Raw genomic sequence first — 19,243 nt, forward strand, 5'->3', positions numbered from 1 at the left:
GACCAATGCCCAAGAGAGGTAACACCATACCTTAATGTAAAGTTGAGGTAGAATTAAATCTGTAACTTCAAGAGAATGGAAAAGTAAGCAGCACTACTGAAGGTGGGTACTGCCAGGGTGGCAAGAAATTATTTATAAGCTGCAAATGTGGCAGTTCTGACAGTGTTGATCAGGCAAATGAATCAGGAGTTGGAAACGCATTTGTAAAAATCACTCCTACATACTGTTAAAGTATCCTACCTGAAGACAGAGGAAACATTTGTGGTAGACTGCTTATCCTCTGGTAGACCACAGCTTACACTGACTCACATCCTTAATGCAAACATCATGTACAGTATGTGCTTGTGCATTTACTGAAATAAGTGATTTTTTTTCTAAATGTTAAGGATGTGTAGACACCTACATCACTACTGTTGTAATAGCAAGGAAATGACGTAGTCAAAGCAACCAGGACTTTAAGAAATGTAATGTAGATATGGCCTAGCTGTACTATTCTACCATTTCGTCTGCCTGACCCTGTCAGTGCTTAATTTGTTCTGGTGGTTACAGGTACTCAGCACCTGTACATATTTCTAAAAACATGCATTCATTTGTGGGAATACACCACAATGTGGTGCTCTATGGTTAATTCCAAGCAGAGCACATTAGTAAAGATGTCCCAGCTGCCATGCAAAGGTAGGTGGAGACAGGGTGCCGGGGTCCCCATGTGAGCCCCTGCACTGCCCATGCACTTGGCATGGACAGTGCAGGGGGCCCTATGGACAGCCCCATTGTGCATTTCACTGACTGAATTACGAGCATTGAAAAGCACGACGGGTGCTGTCGCACCCGAAACACCGCAACATTGCCACCGTCTCGATTACGTCTCGATTATGAGCCGGTGTCAATGTTGTGGTGAGTTTCCTGCTGGGTCAGCAGGCGAAAACACTGTTCTGCCCGCTGGCCCTGTGGGAAACTCATAATAGGGCCAGCGGGAGGAAAACTGGCGTGGCGGTCTTCCAACCCAAGATTTTCGCAGGCGACCTCCGCCGCCTGCCAAACTCTTAATAAGGACCTTTGTTAAGTTCCCGGATTCAAAAGGATGAGGTAGGGGTCTCCTTAGAATTCTTTAGACTTTTCCTGTTGTGGGTCTCCTAGAAAGATGCAGTACATCCTCCTGCTCGACATTAGCAACTTGAATGCATGTGGCTGAAGGCATGAGGGAGCCTGGGGAGCACAGGTAGGGAGAGTGGTCAGTTGTGATGACCATGTGGTTTTGCTGTCAGAAAAACTCTGGCCATAAGACTACTAGAGCAGGACAGAAAAACAGGTACAGGTTTTTACATCATGTTGGTGGTAAAGAAGAGGAAGCAGCAGTGCTGGGGGCTGTAAAAACCATCATTAAATCTAGTGGAAAAATATTATTACTAGGAAGGCCTCACAAGCACACTTCTAATCGCTGGTGGGCACAAACAGAAGAGAAGCTCAAATAACACCATCTATAGTGGGTCAGCAGGTCCAAGATATTGATAAAAGTAGTAGTCACACATGTATGCACTGTGCTGCCTGCAGCAGGCACGCTGATAGCTGTGGGCACCCATCACACTCTGATTAGTGGTTGGTGAACGCATGTGAATGGGCCCCACAGTCTGTGGGAACGAGAAGACTGGTCCCACAACCTATGGGAGTGAATTGATGCTCCTTCTCTATTCTGTGTGTATGTCTCTGTGGGAAGCAGAAATAGAAGAGCTGGTTCTTTTGCCTGGTGCTGACAAGTATGTGCTGGGACAAGTGAAAAACTGCTTGACATGAGCTTTGTGGTCTGGAAGAGAGTATGTGAATATCCCCATGAAACAAACATGAGCACTTGCACTAGGAAGCAGCAGCAAGCACTTCAAAGAAAAAATGGGACCAGAAAACTGCTAGGCAACTAGGCACAACAATAGAAATATGTCTTCTGAGTGAAAGGATTGCTGTTGAAATTATGTCACAATCAATAAGTATGAATTTTGAATAGTCCAATCATGTTAATGTTTGTGACAAACAGTACTGACATGTTTCTGCACAATCAACTATATGTTTTCTCATTGTTGAATGCATTGTGGCCACACTGACTAAACTAGGAGGGCTCTCTTTTGAAAGTTATTACCACAAGATTTGCTGTGAGCAAATGATTGGGAAGTGTGGTTTCAGAAATCAGGGTCTGCTGATGCACAAACCACTAACGGTGCCTGAGACCTGCAGTGTCTAATCTGCATTTAGAGGTTTAATTAATCACTCTGATCTTTCCATAGGGTGCACTGTCTGTACTTTGTGGGGCCCTTCAGACAATGTTCCCATTGGTTCTTCTACCTGCCATTTTCTACATATTTGCAAATGTGTTCATAACATTTAGTGTATATGTATTACATTCCTTTTCCGTTTTAAAGTAAAAGCACTGGATGGATACTTATTGAGTGCTATTTGTTGCATTACTGAGGTATGTGTTTCTTGCCCACAGCACATTCCCAAGAAAACTTTTTGGTGTTCTTCCCTACCACCCCAAGATTCAAGAGCTAAAATGGGTACTTGGTCCCTAATTTGGGAGTCTATACTATGCCAGGAGCAATATATCCCAGTTGTCTTAAATGGAGCCCAGTTATGTCTGATTTCTATGTATTCTTCCAGCACAAATGTCTCCCAGATAAATTTGAAGATAAAATCATTTTGTAGATATTAGAGGCTTTAGGGGTAGAAACATGTAAGTGAGACAGTGAAGTGCTCATTACCCGTCTGGTGGTCCTGGCACCGCCAGATTCGCGGCAGCCGTCAGACCGCTGTCAAAGCAACGGTCCGGCCTCCACATTATGACCCTGGCGGAGCTGCCATGGTCTGACCACTGGCGCTGCCAGGTTGCCAGCAGTCGACAGCCTGGTGGTGCCAGCAATCATAATCCGCAGTGTCTCAGTAAATCACTTAGATTAAAATTATGAGAAATAGAAGGTATGTTAGTTTGTAAGGAGAACAAAGTATCCAATACTGCATTTATTAGGCAATTGAAATGAGTGTTGGAAGGAATGAGGACAATTAAGTTTCTGTTGAAATGAAGAAAAGAAGAGGGACTCCATCATCAAAAAGTTGCATTATCCACATAATATCTTTATTCCTCCAAGAACGCCAAAAAATCGGTCTGTTTTTGATTTGTACTAAATTATTATACCTTAAGGACATAAAACGAAAAATAAAAGGAGTTAGTACTTTATTAGTAAAAGTGGATCTTAACAAGGAGTAAGTATGTTTAAGAACTGTAGTAGAAATGAGAGAGCCATTAGAGGTAAAAGAAAGAGCTTCTTTTCTGGGAAAAGGATGGAGCAAGACTGTTTCAATCTCAAACCATAACAAAGAAAAGGGATTAACAGACTCAGAAACCCAAAGGGAATCTTGACGTAAACCAAATAGCTTATGGTATGTGACAAAATTTGGAAAATTCACACCACCCTCGTTTTTCTATTTGTTAAACAGGGAAGGGAAATACTTGCTTTTTTGTTCTCCCATAACAATTTAGAAAGTGTAGTGTTTATTTTTGTAAAAATGATTTGTGGTATGTGTACCAGTAACAAAGAAACAGTATAGAGTAACAGAGGAGAAATCATCATTTTAATGGAATCTGAACAACTCCACCAAGGTAAATACAAAAGGTTCAAAGAGGAAAGTAATTTGTCAATTTTATTGCGAGTTCTTTGAAATTAATGTCAATGGATTCTTCTATGGAGCAAGTGAACCCAAGTTCTGAATATTTGATCTTAGAGGAGGATGCCCACTGAACACCAAAATGTATAAAGGGTTGCTTAAATGTATATTTATTTAGTGGAAGAACTTCTGTTTTGTCCTTATTACGTTTATGACCCAACACCTTAGAAAAGAGATTTATTTCATTATGTAATTCAGGTAGAGAGTTTTCTGAGTACGAGATAAAAAGAAGAACATCATCTGTATATGTTGCTAATTTTAAATGTTGATCTCCATATGGAAAACTAAATATATTCAGTTAGATGAATATAAGACAGGAAGGGTTCAAGGGCCAGAACAAATAACGAGAAGAAAGAGCACATCCCTGCTGAATATCACGTTGACGAGGAAAATACGTAGATACTCTACCATTGACTAGAACCAATGTTTGTGCATATTTATACAATAAAGCTATCAGAGTAAATATTTTACGACCAAAACCATCACAAGATAACATTTTTTAACATGAAATCCCAATTAATTCAATCAAATGCTTTTTCTGCATCAATGGTCATGCAGCCAGTGATGTTTCACGAAAAGGGGCTTTGCTAAATACATTAAAAATATTCTGGTGTTGTCAGCTTCTAGTCTACATTTTATAAAGCCTGAATGTTCCTTCCCAATAAGCTGTGGATGAAAACTTTCTACCCATATGGATAAGGGCTTCCCAAGTATTTGATAATCTACATTTATCAAGGAAATGGGTATGTAATTTTTACAAAATGTGGGATATTTCCCTTCATTATGGATTAAACATATTGGACCTCATTACAACCTTGGAGGGAATTGCTCCGTCCCAAAAATGACGGACATCCTGTCTGCAGTTTTACAAGTTCCATAGAATATAATGGAACTTGTAATACAGCTGGTGTGATATCCGTCACATTTGGGACGGAGTAATAACCTCTGCCAAGGTTGTAATGAGGCCCATTGTGATTTCTTGGAAAGTACCTGACGTAGAACCAGATATATTAAGGTAAGTGGATAGAGAGAGCAGGCGAGGAGTAAGAATATGGGAACATGTAAATAGAATTCTACAGTAAAACCATCTGGACTGGGTGTTTTGCCCTTTTAATGTATTTGGGGCTTGTGATATTTCTTTATCAGTATTATTAGTCTAACTAGATAAGAAGAAGATGAATTAACTGTTTGTTGTAATATTTCTCAATATGCAATTGTTGCACTTGAGTTTCAGAGGTATATAAGGATTTATAAAAACAGATTCATATTTTTAATGATCAGTTATTTTGTATTCAACATCAGCTTTACTTTTATCGTTCCAGTTTTCAAAAATGGTTTCAAGACTGGAATGAATTACTTCTTGTCTAATTTCAAGCGGAAGGAGACTCCCAGGTGCAATGAGCCTATTTCTCTAATACATTTGAAATTACAATGTGTTGCAACTTGTATAGCTACCCTATTCTGCATCCCAACAGCGGTAGTTGCAATCATACAAACAATTAAAGAATATTCCATCAATTCACATTATTTATCTCGCTTATAAACAAACTGATTACAAATATCCTAATGCAGAACTATTTTGTTGAAAGCAAAATGTCCTTAAATTAACCTTCTGGAGTTAGGGTTACATTTAGGGTCATGTTTATGAGTCAGGCTAATGGTTATTGTCAGGATTTGGTCAAGGTTAACATTAAGGCCTAATCCTCTTGTTAAAAAGTAGTGACCCGTTAGAAGAGAAGGGACCTTCTTGTCATGCCCTACCTTAATATAAAAAAACACTTTAAAAAAAAATAAAGATGAGCACAACACAGTATATGGTTGGCATAGAACATTCTTCATCAAAATGGCTTGCTGGGACTATGAAATCATGTTTTTTTTAAAAACATTTTCATTTTATCAGCAATTAGTATGTTAGCCTCACCATTGCATCAATATTCTAGAGCTTTGCTCAACATATCATTATTGGAGGAGGCCTAGGCTTCTACCACAAGTATGAGATAGTAATTCCTGCAGTGAGGAGGAGATACATCAGAGGTTTTCCTGCTGCTGTTGTGTATGGGTAATTGCTGTTTTCTCCCGACCCTCCCAAAAGTAGCATTTTAAAATTACATGGAACATCAATGTTAGTTATCTTTCTTATCCATCTCAACACTTTTTCCAAAAATACATTGCTTTTAGTCCAGCAGGTGTGAGGTAACATCTTGTTAGTACCTTGAATGAATTATGAACCCAGTTGTCACCTGAGATCTCATTTCTCAGCTCCTCCTCACATTTTCTAGTATAGGTGAGCTTAAGGGTCTGAGTATAAGCCAGGGTATAAACATATCCCAGGTCCCAGACCCAGCTCTCTCCGTGCTGCGGCATCACTCATGCTCCTGTCTTCTCCTCGCTTTTTTCCCCCATTTTGAGTGCCTTCTCCTTGTTCGTCCCTCGTTTTCACTGTTTTCTCCTTGCTTTTTACCCATGTTTTTTGAGTGCCTTCTCCTTGCTTTCCCCTCATTTTCACTGCTTTCTCCTTGCTTTTTCCCCCATTTTTTGAGTTCCTTCTCCTTCTGAAGGGCCCTCTAGAATTGGCTGTTAGAATGAGCCTCCGGGACCTGCAAGCACCTAGATATCTTGACAAGTGATTAGCTGCTCTTTACAAATCCTAATTGATGGATTGATTGAGTATATTGCACAAAGTTGTGTATAGTTGGGAAGTGCCTCATCTTTGGGTTGCAATTAAAAAGCTATTGTCTTCGTGTTGTTTTGTATCTGCGCCCTCCCGCTTTCTTATAAAGAAAGGTCCAATATGTAAGTAATGTGATTTTTGCTTCTGAAGTCTATTTGTAGGGGAAAGCCATAAGATTTGATGTAGGGGAATCAAAAAGCGATACAATGTGGTGCGGTGTGCATTTGAGAAATGTGTTGTGCCTTCCCCTATGTGTATTTTTCTCCAGATATCTATCAAGTTTAGAACAGCCATTTCAACAATGCTTTCCACTTCATAAGAGAATTAAGGGCCTCATTTGGACCTCGGCGGTCTTTTTTCAAGACCGCCAAGGTACCGCCGTGCTGAAGACCGCCAGTGCAGGCTGTTTTCCGCACAGCGTATTATGACTGCAGGCAGCCCTCTGCCCTTTTTCGGACAGAGAGCCGACAGGAGCCATACTGGCGGTCAGCGGTGAAGTGGAGGCTGCTCCACCTCCGCCGCCACGTCATCAGAACACCACCCACCAAATCACGTCCCAGGATTCGGTGTGGCGGCGGAGCAGCACCCATGGATCCCATTCCCTCCCTGAGGATCACTGGACTAGGTAAGGTGATTGTCCGTTAGAGGAGGGGGGTAGAGGGGTGTTGTTTGTTGTGTGCGTGCGTGCATGGGGGTGTGCGTGTGCGTGTGTAGAGGGGGTGTGTGAGTGCGTGTATGCATGCAAGGGTGTGTTGTGTGTATGGGAAATGTATGCGTTTATGTCTGTGTGTATGTCTGTGTGTATGTGTGCGTGTATGTGTGCGTGTATGTGTAGTAGTTGTGTGAGTGAGCGTGTAGCTGGGTGTGTGTGTGTCAATGTTTGGGGGTGTGTCGGGAGGGGGGTCCTACCACGTTTGGGGGGCGGTAGGGGGTCATGGGTTTGGGGGAGGACTCTGGGGAGGGGTGAGGGTGACCCCGATCAGTGCCATGGAACGTATTCCCTGGCACTGATAGTGCCTACCGCCGTGGATTTCATGGCAGTACAGAACCACGCGAAATCCATGGTGGTATGCGGGGTTGGGATGCTGCCGGCGGTGTAGTGACGGCCGCCGGGCTGGAGACCGAAATCTCCCGCCTAGCGGTCGTTACCACCCTGGTGATCGGAGTGGAGAAGTGGCAGTTTGGCATGGCGGTCACCGCCATGCTTGTAATTGCATTTTTTTTACCGCCGGCCTGTTTGCGGCATTACCGCCACTTCTCCACCGACTGCCAGGGTTGTAATGAGGGCCTAAGTCTCCTGACATTATTCAACATTATGTTTAGAGGATTCATGAAATATATAGTATGGTAGTTTGCGTCCCCTCGGATGTTAGAGTAAATGCTCGCTTGACAGTTTCAATCTTCTAAAAAATGTTCCTCCTCCCCAGAATTTTGATTACTGATTGCTGTCATAAGCCTGTGTTGTGCATCCCTTCATAACTTAAGGTCTTGTATGTTGATACTAAACATTGCCTGGTTCATTGATTAAAACGAATGACCTGTCAAACAACATTATGAAGGAGCTAATAGCTACCATTGAAATACATGTATGGGACAGCATTGCAGAAATCCTGAAAGTTCCCACTCCCTTGGATTATGGCTGTGCAAAATTTATGATCTTCAATGCTGCTGTCTCATGCTCCGTAAATCTGGGTTATGCATGTCCAAAACCACAAGTCTTGTAAACTAGTGGAGACCAGTGAAGCATCGATTTGTTCTTTTACCTCTCCAAATTTTGCATTGTTCTTATTACGCTGCTGGTTTTGCCTAAGCCTCGTCACAGCCTCCGGGGCCTCACTTGACAACTGCTGTCACTCTCTTTTTGCTTCCTGTCCTTGGGTTAGTGTTGAGATGATGTTGTGGATTCTTCAGGTTGAGAATCTCCCTTGCTTCTTCTGGGGTTCTAACAATTATTTGTTTGTTGACCACAGTGAAATTTAAGTGCACTGGGAAGTCCCATCTTTTGTCGTATCTAGGCCACAACATCCTCATACTCTGCGTCTCCCTGGTGTGAGGGGTGAAATATCTTATATATACCAAAGGCTGTTGTCATCTTCAAATTCAATCTTGTCCTTTCCTCTGGCTGCCAAAAACACTTCTCCTCCCTTTTCTTTTTGAAGATGTGAATCCTTGTTGAGACGTCTGGTGAAAATTTGTTTTGCTGTTGATATATATAGAATAGACTCAAAGAGTTGGATCATATATTAACTCTTTACCATCAGGGGCATCTAAAATGTGTTGAAATAGATGTTGAACATAATTTACACATTTGTAAATGCTTATTTCCTTCACAGTGCCTCTGATTCAGATCTAATTCCGATGAAAATTATTCTTGAAATCCTCCAGTTTTTCTAGGATCACCTATTGCCACAATTCTATAGCATCAACTCATCATGCCAGTTTGTTTTGTTCATGCGCTTGTAGCACCTGGCTTGCTTCCAGATAATCTATTTTTTTTCAGCTTTTTGCAATGAATGATTTAGGCCTGTCAGTGCTTTTGCAAAATCTGACTGTAGCAAGGAAATGTCTTGTTTAAATTCTTACAATACAAGTTTTGATATACACACAGAAGACTCACTTATGTTTGACTATAGATCTGTTGATCTGTTGATCTGTTGTATCTGACTTCAAGAGTCCCATGCTCTCCTCAGCCTTGGACCTTGCCCCACTAAAGGGTTCTGAGTTCCACTTCTTACTTTGACAGGGATGACCACTTGGTGTATTCATCCTCCTCTCCATCTTAGTCATTCTGATATCACACCTAGGTCTCGGGCACCCACAAAACTGCTTGTCAATAAGGATTTACTTTTTCTTAAAACTTTACAATTTCAGATTTCAATTTTACCCTGTCTGATTTTGATGAACTTCGTGTCTTTTTACTCATTTTTTCTTTTTTGCTAAATTAGTTTGCGAGTTGCCTTATGCTGTTTTGTAATCTTTAAAATTGTTGGTGCTGCTTGAACTTAACATACATTTCTCACAGATTCTTGAGAGCTGCGCTTTGGCCTAGGCCTTGGTTTTGGTAAGTTGGTAGTAGTCATCCTCTTCCCAATTTTTGACAATAACCATCATAAATAATATGCTTCAAAAAATATCTCCCAGTGGCTCAATGTGTTGGCTCAGAGCAGAGGCATGCACCTACTCTAAGACATTGTCTTATCTAAATTGTCAATGAATTAGGAACTTCTCAAAGTTAGTGAGTGATCTAGAAATGGCACATTTAGGAACCCAGGTGCACTAGCTGACCCTCCTTAGTGGAGGAGCCATGACTCATAAGAGGTGAAGCCTTGATTGGCTATCATGCACCTCCTGTCTCTCTCCAATGAAGACAAATAGTACTTTACACAATGTTTATCAGTATATATGGTGTGTGTCATACTCTTCTGTCATGTGTAGTAGATAAAATAATGAAATGTAAAGGTATCTTGATACAAGGGATAATTCCATGCTTTGAAATGAGATCACTTGAGTAGGGTGAATTACTATTTCCAGAGTTAAATCATTGCAATATGTATTTGCTGAGAGAAAAATTCATGTTTTGATCTTCACACTTTAGAAATAAATGGCTGAAAGGCATTCATTAGTTCTGAATCTGAACACCATGTGTTCTCGAGAAACATTCTTTCATTTATGGTAGGTATACATATTTTCACTTAAAAATGACAGCTGATGTGCAGTTAAGGTGAGTGTAGTTACTCCATAAAACCATAACTCCCACATGTTCCATAGCAGAATTTGCACATCAAATGCAATACTCATGAGTTCCACCTTGTAATTGATTACTTTACAAATAACAAAAATAAAAATACTCGTGGCATGACATAATACATTACCATCAACATTACCACCAACATGGATACAGTATGATCTTTTTGTGTATAGGCTGTAATTTAAAGATGTGCATTGACGTTTTCTAATTTATTGCTACTAGTGTTGTGAGATCATTGTATTTGGTGTGCATTCATAAACACAGACGGGCATAATAAAAATAGCAGTATTTTGCTAGAAAATGATGTTCTATATTTATAGTTTAATTAAGTTTGACAATTGGCTTTCCAAGATGTATTTGAACAGAGATTTTGCAGATAAATACTTGAAATTGCAGTGTTATGTCCCACACTGGTGCTTGTGATTTGTCTATATCAGTGGGTGTTGTAGCTTCAAATCAACACATTACAATAGGAAATTATCACATTAGACATCTTTTTTAGATTTGCTGACTCACAACTCTCAGAACTGTGCCCTCCATGCCAGTGTGGACTATTTTACTTCTATCAAGAACCACTCATCAAAACACAGTCTTTCTGCTTTTTGCTACCCACACGATTTCCCAGAAAGTGAACCTGACAGCAAGAGAAGATAATACAAATCATAGCTCCAGCAGTATCCTAATGCTCAAATTTGCAGTATGTTAGCATGCAGAAAACCTATCACTTCAGACAAAGTAACCTACTGTGCCAACAAGGTATACTTACCCACTAACAGAAGCACAGCTCTCTTCATAGACATCAATTCGTTTATAGATCCTGCACCACACCTACAAGAACAACAGTAGAAGGAAATGTGAATCATCATAAGGTGTTTCTTCAAGGAAATATAGGTGAAATAAGCAAACTCACTCAAAACATTGAAATATCAAAAGCCCTCCCTCCACTTCAAATACACCCAAGAGGATACACTTCAACTCCTCATCATTGATGACTGTGCAAGCCTCCTTAAATCTCATAACATGCTATTTTCCTTTCACAATAGTGAAGTCCAGCATTCCCAAACCACTGAGACATTTTTTAGGGTCAGCAATTCCCTCACATATGACATGCTTCCTGATACCTTCATTATGGGAGGATCCTCCCAGTAGTGCAGAAATAAAACTTCCACCTTGAAAACCTCACCACAACTTAGTGCTTTTGAGGATGATGTGTACATTGGCTTAATATCACTGCTAAGTTGCTTTCACAAAATTTATGTAGCAACCAATGCTTGCCAGGTTACAAATTATCACATTACTGAACAATGAAACCAGGACTAGGATCAATGTACCTCTGTGATTGTAAATTTCCAATGTGCCAGTTTGGAAGTTAACCCCAGCTTTATGTATGACCAATCAAGTGAAGTTTCGGAAAAAAGCTATAACACCAAGAGTCAATGGTAAACTACTGTTTATCATAGTAATTGCTCTCTTTAGTACAAATGACAAGTGCCCCTTACTCATATTAATAGTAATGACAATCAAATGCACATGGGGATAATATGCAATGTTTTGTTTTTTAAGTATGAACCAGAGCAGTTGGGAAGGTGAGTGGTCTAGAAGTTTAATTGCTAATATCAATTATTCTGAAATGCATTAATCTGTTTTTAGCTATCTATTTTGGGTTAAACTTGTTCTCAGACTTTTCACAAATGAGGGCAGAGGGGATTAAATATCTGCATTGGCTGTTAATTCTATGTCAGGACCGGAGGATCCGATAATGCTATCTCTTTCTTTACTGACTTAAAATAGCAGCCAATCAAATACAAGTAAACAAAAAAACTATACATCCCATGATGCCTCTCATATCATCACATGGCCCAATCACCAACCATGACCTCTGTCCATAAGTCTCTTGACCCTCGACGTCACTTCCTCTTTCTTTGCTGCTTCTCAGAAGATAAGTATACTCAAATTTTATCTCCGTTTTGTATGTGTTTAGAACATTATATTAATGCATTTAGATTTTCACAAGCGTCGCGATTTAGCGCGCTTTCACTGTTTTTCTTAAGCGCGCCTCGCACTGTGTGTGTTATCGGCTTTGCTGATCTTTTATGCCCGTAATTATTGTGGAGTGGGAGCGGAGCTGCATGTCAAAGTCAGTCTACTTTTAATTTCTTCTTTTCCTGTGTGCGCGTGAATCGAAACAAGCCGGTCTTTTCTATTCTTTGAATCGATCGGCTCGTTCGACATGCAGCGCGCGTGTTCCTGCTACTTTCAAGTGCCCTTGTTTTAGTATGCTCCTTGACGCCCAGCTATAAAACAATAATAGGTTGGGTTGTAAAATTTTGACAAGGCTTCTGCCGAGAGTGCCAATAGGCAGCTCCCTCCACACTTTATTTGGGGCACTTGTTACTTTGCCTGATTTGGGGTTTTTGTACTCCCCCTGGCTTTTTCAAAGCATATTTAAAGATAATAAAAGCTAAATATCAAAAAGTTACCTATTCCTATATATTTTCATATATTATTAAATTATATTGTCCATTGATTATTTGGTCATGGCTCAGTGGGATGACCAAGAGGCAGAATATTACACAGAAGAATTGGGCAATTAGCTGGAAGTGAATTTAGTGGAAGCCCTTGATACTAGGGTCCAGCAATCAGTGAATGATGCCCTGGTGAGAGCCTTGGGACCCCTTTTCAGGGCAACTTTTTGATTACGCACGCTCTCAGGGTTGGGTGCAAGGACAATAACCTCAACCCGTAGGTAAAAAAGCAAAGGCTAAGGCAAAAATACTGGAGGAGACTCGAACCGATGTTAGCGAAATTCATGCCGACGCCTTCGAAAAAGTTTGCAAGAAGCGTAGTGGGGAACATAACTATAGTTCAAGAAAGGAAGCCTCTTTCTCCCCTTCCTCCTCTGATAAGGATTCATCTTCTGAGGCTTCAGAAGACTCGGATAGTCCGGTTTTCAGTAAGAGAGCTAAAAAAGCGGCTCCGCCTTGTCAGGTTTTGGACCTGGACCCCACAGAAATCATGCACCCTAGAGCTTCCAACTGGGTTCCTCCTCCTGAGGTGGCCCAGTATGTTCAATCTAACCTAAGGAAACGTTTTGATAAGGAAGTCCGGTCTCGACTAAGAGCCGAATGTCCCAGACCAGATTTAGAGGGCAAGGTTTCTGACACCCCAGAAATAGACCCTACTATGGTTACTATGAGAAAGTTTGTGAAGGACCCCAAAAAAGGTTTAGATAGATCATGGCATAATTGCCAGGACAAGCTTTTGGATCTTTCTGTTCCTCTGACCAAGATCCTTGAGATGGCGTATCTAGCTAAAGAATCAGGATCTTCTGTAGACACAGACGTCTTTATCGGTTGGGCCCAAAGAGCCATTTGCCAACCAGGAAACACTAATTGCTCTATTTCTTCCGAATGCAGGAAATCTATTCTAATGCGCATTGACCCAAAGCTGTCAGATAGAGCAACTTCGGAAGTAGGTCTTTCTGCCGATGGGCTTCTTTTCGGGTATTCTTTTATTAAGGATTTGGCTAAGTTCTGTTCCACCTTTTCTTCTCTAAACAAAGCCCAAATGTCTCTCAAAAAAGTATTTAGGCGAGGCCTTTTTTGTCAGGGCCGGTCGTTACGGAGGACGCATGCCCGGCCGAGGAACATTCAATAGTTCCCAGAACTATTACCCCAGAGGCAGAGGTGGTTGGTACGGTGAACAGGATTCCCTCTTCTACCCCACTCGCCCCAGAGGAGGGCGTCCTCGCTTCCGCAGAGGATCTCGCAACAAGGTCAACAAGGAGCCATACAAGACACAAGTTTCACAGGTGAGCATTATTCATTTTTCTCAGGTCAAACTTGGGGGCAGAGTGGCATTGTTTTTGGGAAATTGGAAAAGGATCACCGGAGATCTGTGGATCCTCCAAACGGTCATGGGATTTTGCCTAGAGTTTATCAGTACCCCCAGACAACACACTCCACCTCTCCAGCTGTGTTTTTTCCTAGCAAATCAAGATTTTATAGACAAAGAGGTTCCGGCCTTGTTAGACAAAGGGGCAGTTCATTTTTCCTCCCCTCACCCTTACGGTTTTCTCAGTCCTATTTTTGTAGTACACAAGAAAGGGGGAGGACACCGTTTAGTCTTGAACCTAAAGGATTTCAATCATTGGATTCTGTGCAAGTATTTCAAGATGGACGGCATTCACATGTTAAGAGATATTCTGTTAGAAGGAGATTGGATGGTTTGTCTGGACCTAAAGGATGCTTATCTGTCAATTCCAATTTTCCCTCCTCACAGGAGATTTCTTCAATTTCAGTGGAAAGGCCAGTGCCTGGAGTTTCTTGCTCTTCCGTTCGGTCTGTCATCTGCCCCTTGGTGCTTCACAAAGCTACTGAGGCCTGTGATGGAATGGCTAGGAGCCAGGGGAGTCAGATTGATCATATATCTGGACGACATCCTACTGATGGCTTAATCCCCTCAAGTCCTCCAATCTCACTTGAATTGGACCATCAGCCTTCTGCAAGATTTAGGTTTCCTTATCAATGTGCAGAAGTCATTGTTGAAACCGACTCAGGTGATAGATTTCCTGGGTTTTCAGATAAACTCAATTCTATGTCAGCTTCTTCTTCTTCACTCTCAAAAAATCAGCAACATCAAAAGGCAATTGAGATCGGTTCTGACCAGTCCGACCGTCTCATTAAGGAATATAGCCAGGGTAGTCGGCTTGTTAGCCTCGTCCATTCAGGCGATATTCCCTGCCCCTTTACATTACCGTGCTCTGCAGAGACTCAAGATCAGACATCTCCAACAGGGTCTTAGTTATTCGGAACAGATTCCGTTGACTGCCGAGGTAAGATCGGACATTCAATGGTGGCTTCATCATATGGAAGCCTGGAACGGCAGAGCGATTTTCGGGTCTCACCCAGAGGTGGTGATAGAATCCGATGCCAGCCGCTGGGGGTGGGGAGCAACTATCTAGTGACAGGAGGCAGATGGTCAGAATGGGAACAAACTTTGCATATCAATTGCCTGGAACTTCTGGCGGGTTTCTTTGCCATAAAGAGTCTATCCCCTCAGAAGACAGACTGTTGCATACTATTACGGATGGACAATGTCTCAGCAGTGAGGTATGTCAACAAATTGGGGGGCAGTAAATCCAGAATTTTGGCAGAGATTACCAAGGATTTCTGGCATTATTGTCTGACACAACGCCTAGTGGTCACAGCGGAATACCTTCGAGGGGACCAGAACACTATAGCAGACTGGAATTCCAGATATCTGGCAGATTCCAGCGACTGGAAACTGGATCCTCTGATTTTTTTCCCAGATAGTCAAGGAATGGGGCAGTTGCGAAGTGGATCTGTTTGCCTCTCGGCTCAACTTTCAGATACCAAAGTTTTACAGTTGGCGCCCAGACCCTTGTGCAATGAAGACAGATGCATTTCTCCAAGATTGGTCTCAGTTTCAGGCTTATGCCTTTCTGCCATTTCTGATGATTGCCAGGGTGTTGTTTCAGGTTCGGAGACAGAAGATAGAGATTGTTCTGGTGACACCCTTTTGGAGAGCACAACCTTGGTTCCCCATGGCTCTACATTTAGCTTGTGCCTCTCCTCTTCTCATTCTGCCTCGTCCGAATCTTCTCTTGAGTCCGGAGGCCCTTCAACATCCAATGATCTTGTCAGGGAAGTTGACTCTGTTAGCCTGGTTGATTTCAGGTCAAGATGGAGTACCCCAGACATTTCGCAACAAGCTGCGGACTACATTAAACAGGCCTGGGCTGGTAGTACCCATAAAAGATATGCCTCAGCTTGGCGCAGATGGAATAGTTGGTGTGATGGAAGAGGTGCCAATCCAGTGGAAGCACATATTGAGTTGATCGTTAACTTTCTAGCAGAATTATCAAGTTCTGGTTTAGCTTACCGTACGGTCAATAACTTTAGATCAGCCATTTCAGCGGGGCACTCTCATTTGGAAGGTAAACCCGTCGGAGAACATCCTTTAATTTGTAAACTGTTGAGGGGTATACGTCTCTCTAACCCCCCTGAAGCTAAATATTCAGTGTTAAGGGATGTTAATGTTATTTAAAATTCTTAGATTCTTGGCCTGCCAACAGGTATTTGTCTGGCAAGCAGCTTTCGGCAAAATTGACCATGCTTTTATGTCTCATTTCTTGTAAAAGAGTATCGGATGTCAGAGCTCTAGACTTAGCTGGTAAAGTTTATTCCCCGGATGGGGTTTCCTTTTCGGTGACAAGAAGGACTAAAACGAATTACAGGTCAGTATCTTATCCAGTGTATCCTGACAATTCTAAATTATGTGTAGTCCAATGTTTAAAGGAGTATGAAGTTGGCACAGAAGAGTTTAGACAGGATGTTAAAGGTCAATTGTTAATTTCTTTGCAAAAAACTTTTAAACCAGTTACCTCAGCTACTAAAGCTAGATGCATGAAATGGTTAATGAATGAAGCGGGTATTGATACCAATCTTTTTGGAGCTCATTCTGCTAGAGGAGCTATGGCCTCTAAATCATATGCTTTGAGTTCCCGCTTAGAAGACATTATGAGGGCGGCAGATTGGTCTTCAGAAAATACTTTTCGTAAGTTTTATCACAAACCTGTCTTGGACGTAGCCACTGTGGTAATGGAACAGCTTTAAACTAGCATAATCGGAGCCTCCGGTCCTGACAAAGAATAAAAAAAATTCGAGCTTATGCGTCAAGAATTTTCCATTCTATTAAGGACACGGAGGCGAGGATTATCCGACCCTTAGGAACAATATGATATTGGATAATAAATTAATGTTGAAGTTGATGATCTATTGTTATTTTACCCACCCAGTTTATTGTCATTTATAGAAATATAAATTTTATTGGAATGTGTTCAATCCATTTTGGATATTACCTACCTGTTTATTATTTATAAGTTCTGATCAGAAGAATTCCTGAAATTTCACGGCTTCATGGAAAGTTTCGTGAGTAGCTACTTCCTGGGACTGTATCCCTTCGAGTTGGACTCTTCAAGTTCTTGTTATCCGGTGGGAGTGGATGTTCCTGACTCCTGATTTTCGAGATTGATGTAAGACGTTTCGATTCAATTTGAACTTTATCTGTTTTGACCAAAGAACATCGAGGGTCAAGACACTTATGGACAGAGGTCATGCTTGGTGTTTGGGCCATGTGATGATATGTGAAGCATCATGGGATGTATAGTTTTTTTATTTACTTGTATTTGATTGGCTGCTATTTTAGGTCAGTAAAGAAAGAGATAGCATAATCCTCGCCTCCGTGTCCTTAATAGAATTGAAAATTCTTGACACGTAAACTAGATTTTTTTTTATTCCCATTACATCTTATGACATTTATTTTTAAAATATGTCTTTGACCTTGAGGGCAGAGTACTACTCATATGACAAAAATTAGAATGCAGTCAGGGTGGTTGTGGCGGTGAAAGTGTCTTTCAGTTTTCTTTACTTTTGTGTATCATTTAATGGTGAATATGCAACACAACGGAAGTGACGTATAACCTTTATGACACAATATGTGCACCTTGTGAAACAACTGATGTGCATTCCTCACCCCTCAGTCGGGAAGTGCAAGCATTGTCCACTACAGATCCTTATAATATTAGGAACCACAATTTTGATTTGTTGTAAAATTTGTCACGTTTAGAGCAGAGGTAGAAGTCTAGTCATAACGCTGCATTTGTTTCACTAAATAACCATGGCCATTTTCTTTTGCAGGTTGGAAATGTGAGTCTAATTGTCTTCGTCAGTTACTTCGGAAGCAGAATCCATAGGCCTCGCGCGATTGGTTGTGGCGCCTTGCTAATTTGTACTGCTGGATTTATAATGTCTCTTCCTCACTTTATTTTGGGACCATATGAATATGACCAGTCTATTCCCAGTAAGTAATTACTCAGCATAGATAGATTTGAAATGCAAGCCGCTGTTGTTTTTGGACATTACTTTAGAAACAAGACGACAGACACCTAGGACCCTATGCATAAATCCCTTTGTGTGGCTGAGTTAAACTAAAGAGCACCATGGCTTGCTGTGCATGTTTAATTTAATGGTATGCATTCACAAATTAACTAGTAACTTTTAATGAGGATTACACATATGTAGTTTTGCACCAGTAAATCTGCTCACGGGGCAGAGATAGGGCTTAGATCTGATGACATTGAAAGTTAGAGAACACTCATAAACTTGTGAATTTGAATGTTCACAAAACAGTCAAAGAGTTAGTTCTACCCATGAGGCATTCTGAGATGTACTGCTGTCAGTAGCAGGAGTAAATCCCTATTCAATGTATCTCTAATCCCTCATTTGGTTGGGGCACAGAGGAAGTTGTACTCTACCGGGAAACTGTTTTCCACATGGAAAAAGAAAGATAAGTTTGATTATGCAAATGCATTTTTGTTAAAAATGCACAATTGTGTAAATCCATGGAATGACTCCCAAGTTGAAATCTACTGTAACACAGAGCAAGCATCTGCATTGCGTTACATTTCTTTCTTTACAAAGCCATTCATATCCATGCCAATCAGGTCTTACATGGCATGGTAAATTCCAAATACGCATTTGCATTGCCATGTGTTGCTCGTGATAAAATTGTGACGCTAAGGTTTAGTAATCAAGCCTTTTTTTTTGTCTGAGGCACAAAAAGAGTTCATACCAATGTAACTTGTATGCTAATCCATTCTAAAGTGGGTCAAATTTCCACGAGAAACAAAGGTTATGCTTATGTTGCTATGCATGATCAACATTTCTAGTTGAATATACTAAGCTAAAATTCAATTTGATTGAAGATTAGGGCCCATATTTATACTTTTTTAGCGCTGCATTTGCGTCATTTTTTGACGCAAAAGCGGTGCAAACTTGCAAAATACAACTGTATTTTGTAAGTTTGCCCTGTTTTTGCGTCAAAAAGTGGCGCAAATGCGGAGCTAAAAAAGTATAAATATGGGACTAGGTGTATCAGAGTGCAGGAATTGTGTCTGGGGAGTGGGGCTGTATTATTAGTTCCTGCCTCCCTGACTAGGACGTCCGACAGAGAAGCTTCACACAATAATAACTAAACATTAAAGTCAAAGATGACGTGACTTGGAATATAGGTCTTAAAACAGGCCACAACCA

The 19,243-nt window shown here is 41.1% G+C and overlaps 1 protein-coding gene across 1 annotated transcript in view; it reads left to right on the plus strand.

Annotated features, from left to right (window-relative positions):
• LOC138249740 (solute carrier organic anion transporter family member 2B1-like) overlaps positions 1–19,243 on the plus strand; it is a 464,484-nt gene that overhangs the window by 198,986 nt on the left and 246,255 nt on the right. Inside the window, exon 4 of the mRNA XM_069203799.1 lies at positions 17,849–18,011. Coding sequence (XP_069059900.1) covers positions 17,849–18,011 — 163 coding nt within the window. The remainder of the gene's footprint in view (positions 1–17,848; positions 18,012–19,243) is intronic.

The sequence above is a fragment of the Pleurodeles waltl genome, chromosome 8, assembly GCF_031143425.1.
Source record: "Pleurodeles waltl isolate 20211129_DDA chromosome 8, aPleWal1.hap1.20221129, whole genome shotgun sequence".
Lineage (NCBI taxonomy): Eukaryota > Metazoa > Chordata > Amphibia > Caudata > Salamandridae > Pleurodeles > Pleurodeles waltl.